Genomic DNA, 12,130 nt, shown 5'->3' on the forward strand with positions numbered 1-12,130 from the left:
TTTGGTTAGGTCGTAACGTGTTTGGATTTGTCTACAACTATGTTTTCTTTTGTTATTTATACTTTATGTTGTTGTTTGTTGTGTTAAGATTGATCTATAACATGTTATTAATACTCTATGTGGTTGTTTGTTGTGTTAAGATTGTTTTTTGTGTTTAGATTAAACTTTGTTGACATCAAATTATTGGTATTATATGTCTATGTAGTATGGAGGAAAGCAAAAATATATGAAAATAAAAAAATGCCATAAACCGGGTTGACCCGACGGTTGAACCGGTTGACCCGTGAACCGGTCTTCACACCGGGTCAACTAAAAACCCGGGTTTTAAAACATTGGTGGTTTCCCCTTTTGCTCACTGGACATAGCAACCACCTCTGGTGGCGTTTCTTGACAGAAAAACAAAGAAGAAACAGGATAGAGAAGAAAGAGAGTGACGAGTGTGAGGGAAGTTTTGTGAGAATGATTGAATACAGCAAGCATATGATCTTATGAGCACTTTTGTTTTTAGATTTTGTACAATATGATCTATGAAAGATCAAGAAGTACATGGCAAGATTATCTAACTATTTTCCATGTGCAAGTTGTAGAATCATATTGAGAGTGTGTGAGGTGAGAAGAAATTGACAGAGAAGGAAAGATGGGTAAAATCTGGATATTCATTTGTATTAGTGTATTTTTCTAATAGATAGTTTAGGTAACAAATTTGTAATATATATTTCGTTATATAAATCTTATTTCTCAATTCTCGTGTCCTCATACGATCTCATAAATTTTTTGTGAAAGTGCCTGCTCAATGTCCCAGCCGTTGTGATTCCAAAAACACAGACAAAATTCAATTCTGATATACCAAACTCCGAGAACCAATGTTTAAAGTTTCACGATTAATTTGGACCCGATTCGACAAATTTTATGAATCTAATTTTGGTCGAGGTTAAAAATATTATAAAAATATAATAAAATAATAGACCATAGTATGAATTCAAAAACATGCTCAAAAGTGAATTTCGAGGTTTGTAGTTATTCTAAACGAAACAGTGCACAGTTTGTTTCTGGAAAATCAGATAAATACTGGTTTTTATAGCTTTAAAGATGTGTAACTTCTTCATACGATATCCGTTTTGGACGTTCTTTATATCTACGAAATCAGGAGAACATAATCTATTACAAATATCTTATCCATAACTCTCATATATACTTAATACAAAATTTTATTTTTAATGTCACCAATAAATTTAATTTTTGGCGATTTTCGATTCGCTCTTCACAATAGACATTTTGAGATGTTCTAAAAGAGATTATGAATATGGAGTTATATATTTAATATACATATTAAACATAAAATTACACATAATAGATCAATAATACATAGCGGTTCGCGGTGGTTTGACCGCCGAACTCTGACCGATTTTTACCAATTGTTTCAGATTTTCCTTTAGAAAACGAGCAAGTTTCTTGCATTCTTTGGTGTCATGGCCAGAGATTTGACAAAACTGACAACGGATACGAGTGTCACGTGAATAGCAGTTGTTTCCACTTGCTGGACTTTAAAATCGTGATTATTTGGGTCCAGAGTTCTAAAATATGTTGGAGTGACGATTATAATTGGTAGGTGGCTTAGAGTTGTATCGAGATTGCCTCCTTTGGGTATTGTTGACTGTGGCTATAAGTGGTACGGATGGAATATCCTTGAGTGTTCTTTCATGGTCAACAAGTTTGTCAAATAGATCAGGGAAAGTAATTTTTGTGTCACGAATTTTGAGAGTTGCTTTAATATGTACATAGTCTTCACCGAGTTGACTCAAGATATGAGCAACGAGATCTTCTTCATTCACAGTGCTCTGAGCAAGAGCCAATTCATCTGCAATGGTTTTCATCTCATGGAGAAATTTTGCTACAGGGCGAGTTCCTTTAGGATTATGCTATCAATGGCGCGCTATAGTGGTGCTATAGCGGCGCTATAGCATTTTGCGGTGGTACCGAACCACTATTTTAAAATAGCATTTACGAATAACGTTGGCGCCATTATCGATGCTATTAACAATTATTTACCGTGAACCCCATTAGTGATATAGCGACACTACACCTGTTTTTATAGTTTCGTTCACAATGGGCTACTTTAACAAATAAAAAACCGATTGTGGGCTCTTTCAATATTTAATCTTTATTTTTTTAATTAGCCCACTACACTTTTTGTTTTAATAAATCTAATTAGTTACAAAATACAAAGCAACGAATAACAATTTCTCTTTCTCGTCTGTTTCACTACTTAGAAACCACGAACAACTTGAGCCGCGATGACACTTTTTAGTTTCCATATTACTATATTAAAATATTATATATGGTTTATGTTATGTTTTTATATGACTTTTTATGATATTAATTCTATATAGTATTATTAATCTAATATATAAATTTTGTATAAATATTAATATAAATTATACATAATATTATAAACCGTTATATCATTGCTATACCACCGCGATAACCTCGATTTCAAATAGCGGCATGTGACCGCTATTGAAATTTCGACCGCAGTAACTACTTAGCTTTAGGGTTATTAGCTAGACGAGATTTGAGGGAGATAATTCTGGATCGAGATACGTTAGCATAGCTGTCAGTCAAGCGCTTAAGCGCTTAAAGACTTGATAAGAGGACTCAGTAGAGGAGACAATGGGTTGGATGTATCGAAGCAGCTTCCTAGTAGAACGCCTAGTATAATTTAATCTTGGTGGAACCAGGGGCGATACGTTGGATTAGATTTTGAGGGATTAGTGGCTAGGACTTTTGACGAAGCCTCACCCGATCCATTAACATAGCTGTCTAAGCCAAGACCAATTAGGGTTGTCATGACTTGTTTTCGCAACACATAGAAATTGGTGGCAGTGAACTTGATAGGAAAATGAGTGTATTTGGTAACTTCAACAATTTTCGACATGTTGATTGTGATAGAGAAGTATTTGGATCGAAAAAGAACTCAAGGAAGTTATGAACGCTCTGATACCATATAATCGTATAAGAGTATGATTGAAATTATATACCTATTATAATGAATACGTGCCTTTATATAGACTAATTACAGTTAGATGAAGCCTCATATACGGGAGAAATAATAGGATCTAAACTATAAATACAACAGATATACTTGACTAAGTATTTACACATGATTGTAATCACTGAAGGTGACCCAGTGGATACCGGTGATCCATTTTCCTTCTCCTTGATATGCACTTCTATATGACTGACTTAATATGAGTTCCCAAAAAAATCTTCAATATATATATATATATATATATATATTGGAAATATCAATAGAAAATACACTAAGAAAAAAAAAACTTTGAGATATCTATTCTCTTTTTTTTTACTTTATAAATAAAAAATCGCATATATAGCAACATTATCGCTGAAAATATTTTAAAAGAAATTGTTCTTTTCATGTTTTTTTAGAAAAAAAAATCAATTTTTTTAGCGTGTATATATATATATATATATATATATATATATATATATATATGTGTGTGTGTGTGTGTGTGTGTGCGTGTGTGTGCGCGCGCGCGCGCTTTTAATGTCTATAAAGTCCAAAAAAAGATTAGATATCTCAAAATATTTTTTCTATGTATTTTTATTGAATTTTTAGGTTTTAGGGTTTCCAAAGATATATGCATTTTCTATTGATTTTTCGCCTCTCCTCTCTCTCTCTCTCTCTCTCTCTCTCTCTCTCTCTCTCTCTATATATATATATATATATATATATATATATATATATATATATATATATATATATATAGACAGAGAGAGAGAGAGAGAGAGAGAGAGAAAGAGGCAAAGAAGGAGAAAAGTGAGAAGAGAACTTGGAATGCGGTGTCGAGTTCTCTTGCCATGCACTAGGGGTGGTGTTCACCATTGCAAAAAGTCTAGCATGTAATGACTGACATCATAATCGATTTATTCATTATATATTTTTTTTCAATTAAGTCCTAAAAGCAGGTAATCATATTCAGTTTGACTGTTTTACCCGATCAACAGGTCATCCAACTTTTAAAAACTACACTTTTGGCCCCGATTTCAACTTTTTTTTTATAAATTTGGTTAAAATTTTACACTTTGGCCAAGATTTTAAATTTGATTACAAATTTTGGTCCAAAATTTTCCCTTTTTGTCCAACTTTTAGAATTTTGTTTTGAATTCATCATAACTTTAATTTTCTTTTTTACAATATATTTTATCAAAAAAAAAAACTCGTAAACTATTTTTCGAATAATTTTTTTTTATAAAATCATATTTATACAAAAAAAGAAATTTTTTTACATAAGAAATCTTATATTTTCTTTATAAAAACTTTTTTGTATACGAAATACCTATTTATAAAAATATTTATTTATTAAGTACATAAATATATAAAAATTCATTTTTATAATATATATATATATATATATATATATATATATATATATATATATATATATGCACACACACACGTTTAGAATGAAATATATATATATATATATATATATATATATATATATATATATATAGGTGTTTGTATACATTTTTTTATAGATATGTGTTTTTTACAAATATATTTATAATAAAATAGGTGTTTGTATAGATTGTTTTTTAAAATATGTGTTTGTATACATTTTTTTTTATATAAAAACGAATTTGTATATATTTATGTACTTAATAATTACCTATTTTAAAAAATAGGTGTTTCATATAAATAAAATTTAAACTAAAATTTTTTATATATAAGATATAAGATTTTATGTGTGAAAATGTGTTTTTTTTTTTGTATAAATATGATTTTTTTTAAAGAAAAAAATATTCAAAATTTTTTTGAGAAAAAAAAAAGTTAAGAAAAGAACTAAAGTTAGGATGAATTTATAACAAAATTCTGAAATCTAGACCAAAAGGGAAAAAGTTTGAACAAATGTGTAATAAAATTTAAAATCTAGATCAAAAGTATAAATTTAAGACAATTTATAATAAAATTTAAATTTTGGATCAAAAGTATAAATTTTGAAAGTTGGATGATAAAAATGGTTTGACTTTTTTTCATAGGTTGCTGAAATTGACATGATATTGGTCCACCAGTTTTATATTTGTTCGATATACATCTGGTTGTAATTTGCTGATAGCCGCCTTTTTGTTAAAGGATGCATTTAAATTTGGATCCATGGTAATGGGCTCCCTTTTCCATCCTCTCTAATAAATGAAAATGTTTTTGCCACTTGTCATGTTCTTCTTGATTTTGCCACATGTAATTTTCTTAGCATTTTTGACTAATTTGTTTTCCACATGTCATTTTCTTATTTATTCCATTGTTATTTTATTGATACATCATTAATTTATTTAAGGCAGTTCATTATTAGAATAATAAATTAGAATAAATGTGATTGATAATGCCAAAAACGGTTACTTTCTTCTCTTGATAGGAAATATTTCAAATTTTTTAAACATTTTGGTCTCTTAAATTTCAAATGGTATCATATGTAACTGAAAAAAAAACATTTAATACAAAGTGGTGCATTTCCAATTTATTAATTTTTTGCTTATTGTAGAATCGTTGAATTAAGAAAAAATGAACTTGTATTGAACTTTTGGTTTGTCTTGGTTGTAACTGACTTTGATTTTACATTTTGAATTTTTAAATTTTTAGGTTGTTATAATATCATATTCATTTTTATTCGATATTTGTTATGACTTACATTGGCTAATGACTCCCTTAGCTGTGTAGTAAAACAATTGCTTGAACGATTTATTAGGTTGGGTGATTCCTATAAACAATTGTGCTTTAGGATCTAGAGGAATTGCAAACCATGATAATTAATTATAAAATTTAATTGAGGGTGTAATAGATTGGAAATATTAATTATACAATGACAGTAACCTTAGTAATAAGATATCTAATGTTGTATTCAAAAAATTTTTTGAAAATCTATAATTCGTAACAATTATTTACAATATGTCATTACTAACTTTTATTAATTTGGGTTCAATTACATTCTTATTTATCAAAGCCTTTGTATATATGTAAAAGTAATACTTTAAAAATTGTTTAATGTTCATAATTTGATATTAAATTTATTTTTTTTAATAAACCCGTGTAATACACGGGTCTTATACCTAGTTACAGAATCTACAAGGGTGTAATTCCACATCTCGTTACATCAGTGTGCTTCAAGAATTAATAAAAGTAAGCTTTAATTTTTTAAATTGTTATAACATCCGGTGGACATATTTAAAATATTAGGTAATTTCACCAACCATTCAATGTGAAAACAATGTTAAATGATAGAGAAAAAGTCACCTAACATTTGTTAATATTGACCTTGTTTTCATTTATTTACGGTACTCGGGTTAGGTACTCATATATTATATGGGTTGATTAAAAAAATTATTAAATAGGAAACTAAATGACATTTGGCGTAGGTGTATCACGAGTTGAACGATATGTCACTCAACCAAAAAATATTGTTCAAAATAACAAAAGGATAGTAATAAATCATAAATTTTCAAGGAAATATTTGAATTTGAAGACAAGTCAATTTTCTAATATATTTTATAAAAAACTAATATTTCTTTAAATGTGAGCCCTTGAAAACTTATTTAAGAAATATTTGCAACCTTACTAATATAGTGATGGAAAGAGTTGCTAGGTTTATTGAAGATTTAAATCTAATGCATTGGAATATTTTGAGTTTTAATTTGAGCATTTTATTTATTTTGGGACTGGAATCTTACATTAGAACTGTTTAAAGTGTTCATGAAAGGAGACGAGAAAGATGAAAGAGAAGACATAATGGGTATATTTTATAATTTTAACTTGTTGGGTTCTGCGTTAAATTCTCTAGGGACTAAAAGCGTTATGGAAGTGAGAAAAAAATTCTATTTCGGACCCAAAAACCAAAAAAAAATAAACTGTGGATAGCGACATTAATATAGTTTGCTCTCTTTCAATTTTGTGGCAAACTAATATAAAACATTATCAAATTACACAAAAAGTTAAATTAGAATTTAAACAAAAATCTTTTTTTATTTTTATTGAAAATGGCCCCATTCAAAAATTTCTTCCGTGTTTTCTTTAAAAGAAATAATTTATGATGACATCAATGGAAAAACAAGTCACATTATGATGCTAAGTGATAAGAAAACTCTTGAGCTTTTGTTTTGAAATTTCCTGGAAATTCACGTCTCCTTATATTTACTTCATTTCATTTCATTGATGTGCCGAAACCACATACATTGTATCTCACAAGTCAACATGTCAGTCTCATATTCACTTCTATATTTACTTCATTTCATTTCATTGATGTGCTGAAACAACATACATTTTATCTCAATAGATCAACATGTCAATGCCATATTCACATCTCTTTATATTTACTTCATTCCATTTCATTGATGTGCTGAAATCACATCCATTTTATCTCAACAAATCAACATGTCAATTTCATATTCACCTTCCTCTTCTCCTTCTACTCCTGCCTTTTATTCTCAATCGTGGAAGTACGATGTTTTTCTAAGCTTTAGATGAGAAGATACTCGTAAGACTTTTGTAGATCATCTCTACTCAGCTCTTAATCAACAAGGGATCAATACTTACAAGGATGACGTGACACTTCCTCGGGGAGAATCGGTCGGCCTATCCCTTAAGGAGGCTATCAAGGAATCACGGATTGCCATCATTATATTCTCTAAAAACTACGCAAATTCGTCATGGTGCTTGGATGAACTTGCACACATTATGGAATTCAAGGATATCAGAGGGCAAACCGGTATGCCCATCTTTTATGACGTGGTTCCCTCTGCGCTGCGAAAACAAAAGCGGATATGTAAAGAAGCATCGGTCAAACATGAGTTGGAGAACAAGAAGAAAGTTGAATCTTGGAGAAAAGCACTCATGGAAGCAAGTAACATTTCTGGATGGGAAATCAAGCACATTGCCGATGGGTAATTATCTTCTTTTCTGCACTTTTTATGCCTAACTCATGGTAAAGTTCATATTTACCACCCATTGCCCATTTAAACCCGCCCGATGTACAATTTGGAAGTCCATTAAGACCCAATTGAGGGTGTGTTTATTTAATTAAATTAAAAAATTAAGGGCAAAATAGTCTTTTTAGGTAAGACAAGGACCAAGCGCGTAACAAAAACAAACAATAAGGACCTTCTGAGTTAAAAAAAATAAATTAGGGACTAAACGCACAAATTACCCTAAACCATAGGGACCATTCATGTAATTTACTCTAAAATCTAAGAGGGCACACTTCCTTTATTTTAAGGAACATGGACCTCCTTAATTTATCCATGATAGTTATCATGTGTTAACCATGCTTGAACATTCAATATGTGTAGGCATGAGTCAAGGTGCATCAAAGAAATTGTTGACACAATTTCACATAGGTTGCATCCAGTAACCCAAGTGCTGATAAGAACCTGATTGGAATAGCCGCTCACATGCACAAATTTATATCATGCCTAAAAATTGGGTTAGTTGGTGTGGTCATGATTGGAATATGGGGTGTTGGGGGTGGTGGTAAGACTACTCTTGCATCCTCTGTTTATGATATAATCTCTAGCAAGTTTGATGATTTCTGCTTTGTAGAAAATTTGCGGAAGGAATCAAGTAAGTATTGTTTGGTTAATTTGCAAGAAAAAGTTCTTTCTAGTGTTTTGAAAGAAAAGCAAGTGTGTGTGATACTGGGTAGGTCATGCTACAGATACAGAACCGTCTTAATTGTTCTTGATGATGCCAATCATCTTGACCAACTAAATGTGTTCGCTGGATCACAAGATTGGTTTGGTGAAGGAAGCCGAATAATCACATCTAGAGATGAACATTCTTTTATTGAACACAGAGTAGATGTGATACATAAAATTGTTTTAATAGACAATGATGAGGTTATTCAGCTTTTTCGCATGCATGGACTTAAGCCCATTGAGAAAAGGTTGCTCGTTAGAGATGAAAGGGCAATGGTGTTGGTTGCAGTTTGGATTTTTCACCGTGTTAGAAGCATAAATATGTGGACACAAAAGGCTCTCATAATTATTTGGGATGGAAAGTTTGATATGCATGATTTGACAAATTTCATGGGACGCTATACTGATAGAGGGATGTTGGTTCAAGAAAAATGAACAATGCGAAATGCTGAAAAGCTCTCGTGTATTATTCAGTGAAAAACAAAGAACAGAAGGCTGCAATATATAGCAGCACTTACAACTGAAAAAGTAAATGCTGGAAACATGAAAAGACTAAAAGTAAAAGCAGGAAATATGAAAGACTTCAACAGTTATGAAGACACACACGAGAGCACTTTATTTCACTTTATTTCACTGACTTTGAATCAGTCTTCAACACCCCCCTTTGATTCAAAGCTTCCAATGCCAATACAAGCTCGGAGACACTGAAAACGTGCAGGCGGAAGAGCCTTAGTGAACATGTCGGCCAATTGTTCTTCAGTAGGACAGAACTCCACCCATATTACACCTGCTGCCACCAAGTCTCGAATGTAGTGGTGCTTAATTTCAATATGCTTGGTACGCCCATGCATAACTGGGTTTCTTGTCATGGCAACTGTTGATTGACTGTCACAGTAAATCACAGTTGGTTCCCTTTGTTCCTACATAAGATCACCCATAAGTTTTCGTAACCACACAGCTTGACACGCGGTAATTGTGACCGCCACATATTCCGCCTCAGTTGATGATAAAGCTACCGTTGCTTGCTTCTTTGACTGTCATGAAATTATTCCAGACCCAGTACTGAAACAATTCCCTGTTGTACTATCCCTGTCTTCTTGTGATCCTGCCCAATCACTGTCACTGTATCCTTTTAGCACAAACCTTTTTGAGTTCAAATACCAGATACCATAGTGCTTGGTACCAGCTAAGTAACGAATAATTCTTTTGACAGCTCCATAGTGTTGTTTTGTGGGTTTGTGCATGAATCTTGAGACTACTCCCACTGCAAAACTTATGTCTGGTCTTGTGTGAGTGAGGTAGATTAACCTCCCAACTATGCTCCTGTAATTTTGAGGATCTGTCATTCCTGTGCCATCTTCACATGTTAGCTTTTCATTGGTGTTCATAGGAGTTGTGACTGGTTCAATATTCTCCATGTTGAGACCCTTTAGCATGTCTGATACATATTTTTCTTGAGCAATAAAAATACCGGTGTTTGTTTGCTTTATTTCGATCCCAAGAAAATAATGTAGCTTTCCAAGGTCTGTCATTTCAAACGTCTTCATCATCTCCATTTTAAATTGATAAATGAGCTCTTTAGACGACCCTATGTAGATCATGTCATCAACATAGAGACTGACTAACATGATCCCTGCATCACCTTGCTTCCTAAAATACATGGTGGGTTCACTAGGACTTTTCTGAAAACCGTTGAAGCGAAAGAAGTTGTCAATCTTGCTATACCATGCACGCGGAGCTTGTTTAAGCCCATATAATGCCTTCTTCAACCTATATATCTTCCCTTCTTGCCCAGGAACAATAAATCCTTCGGGTTGTTGAACAAAAACTTCTTCTTTTAGGTCCCCGTTTAAGAATGCCGACTTAACATCGAATTGGTAAACTTCCCATTGTTGTTGTGCAGCTAATGCAAGAATTAACCTTATTGTCTCAATTCTTGCCACCGGTGAGAATGTTTCATTGAAATCTACACCCTGTTCTTGTCGAAAACCACGAGCAACTAATCTTGCTTTATGTTTTTGGAGACTACCATCCGCATTGAACTTTTTTTTAAAAACCCATTTCAAAGGAATTGGATGCTTACCAGCTTGAGGTTCCACCAGATCCCATGTCTCGTTCTTTTCGATCGCCATAATTTCTTCCTCCATTGCTTTCTTCCAATTAACATCTTGAAGTGCCACATCTGCTGAGACTGGATCACCAGCGAACAGGGATAGAGTGCTATCATAAATGTCATTCAAGTTCCTATATCTGAGTGGTGGAGTATCTGGAGACGACACATCAGAAGAGCCAGGTGTGGTCCTCGAGGGCGTAGCAGAAGATGATTCACAGTGAGTAGAGCTCGGAGTCGGACTTGATGGAGGAGACATGGGTGTATTGATCGGATGATCATGCACTTTATCTTCTACATTTTCAAATGAATTTGGCTGTGGCATTAAGTTTGTGTGAACCGATGTATCCACATAACTTGAATATTCTTCAAAAATCACATCACGGCTGATAACAATATTCTTATTTATAGGATCGAATACCTGTAGGCTTTTGACATTGTACAATAGCCCACAAAGATGTATTTCTTGGATTTCTCTTCTAGCTTGTGCCTATTTGTGGTGACCAATGCATAGCATAAACAGCCAAAAACACGCAAATGATCAACAGTGGGCTTGAACTCATACCAGGCTTCGAAAGGTGTTTTATTCCATACTACTTTGGTGGGTGACAGATTGAGGAGATACACAGCTGTGGCTACCGCTTCTGCCCAAAATGAGTCAGACAACTTACTTGTTTTTAGCATTGATCGAGCCATCTCCACAATAGTCCTGTTCTTCCTCTCTGTGATTCCGTTTTACTCAGGTGTATAAGGAGCTGTCAATTCTCTTCTTATTCCTTCTTCTTCACATAATGTGGTGAATTCCTTTGACATAAATTCACCGCCTCTATCAGTTCTTAGAATCTTGATTACATTGCTTCCTTGTTTTTCGACAAGGGCTTTGAATTTTTTGAAGTTCTCAAAAGCTTCAGATTTCGCTTTGATGAAGTAGACCCAACACATACGAGTGAAATCATCAATAAAAAGCAAGAAGTACTTACTCCCCGAGTGTGATTCTGTCCTCATTGGACCACATATATTTGCACATACTATCTCCAGTTTTTCTGTTGCTCGTCTTGCTTGCCCCTTCGGAAAGGATCTTCGTGTTTGCTTACCCAAGACACACCCTTCACACACATGGGTAGAATCTTTTATGGTTGGCAGCCCGTTCACCATTTGTTTGCTTGTTAATAGTTGTAGACCTTTTACATATAAATGACCATATCGATAGTTCCATAATCTTGACTCATCATCCTTTCTACTCATCATCATATATCCTTCTTTTCGTGAAAAATCTACTGGAAACATCCTATTTCCAGTCATTTTTGAGTATAATAG

At 32.8% G+C, this 12,130-nt stretch overlaps 1 protein-coding gene across 1 annotated transcript; it reads left to right on the forward strand.

The window, feature by feature from the left end:
• The first annotated feature begins 8,508 nt into the window (after window positions 1-8,508).
• Window positions 8,509-9,138, forward strand: LOC111902615 (disease resistance protein Roq1-like). Its single transcript, XM_023898429.2, has one exon. The coding sequence runs from the start codon at window positions 8,509-8,511 to the stop codon at window positions 9,136-9,138; it is 630 nt and encodes a 209-aa protein (XP_023754197.2).
• The last annotated feature ends 2,992 nt before the right edge of the window (window positions 9,139-12,130 follow it).

Source organism: Lactuca sativa, chromosome 8 (genome assembly GCF_002870075.4).
Source record: "Lactuca sativa cultivar Salinas chromosome 8, Lsat_Salinas_v11, whole genome shotgun sequence".
Lineage (NCBI taxonomy): Eukaryota > Viridiplantae > Streptophyta > Magnoliopsida > Asterales > Asteraceae > Lactuca > Lactuca sativa.

Excerpts from the sequence above, each read along its gene's own strand:
- LOC111902615 (XM_023898429.2), top strand. The coding sequence starts at position 8,509 with ATGATTGGAATATGGGGTGTTGGGGGTGGTGGTAAGACTACTCTTGCA.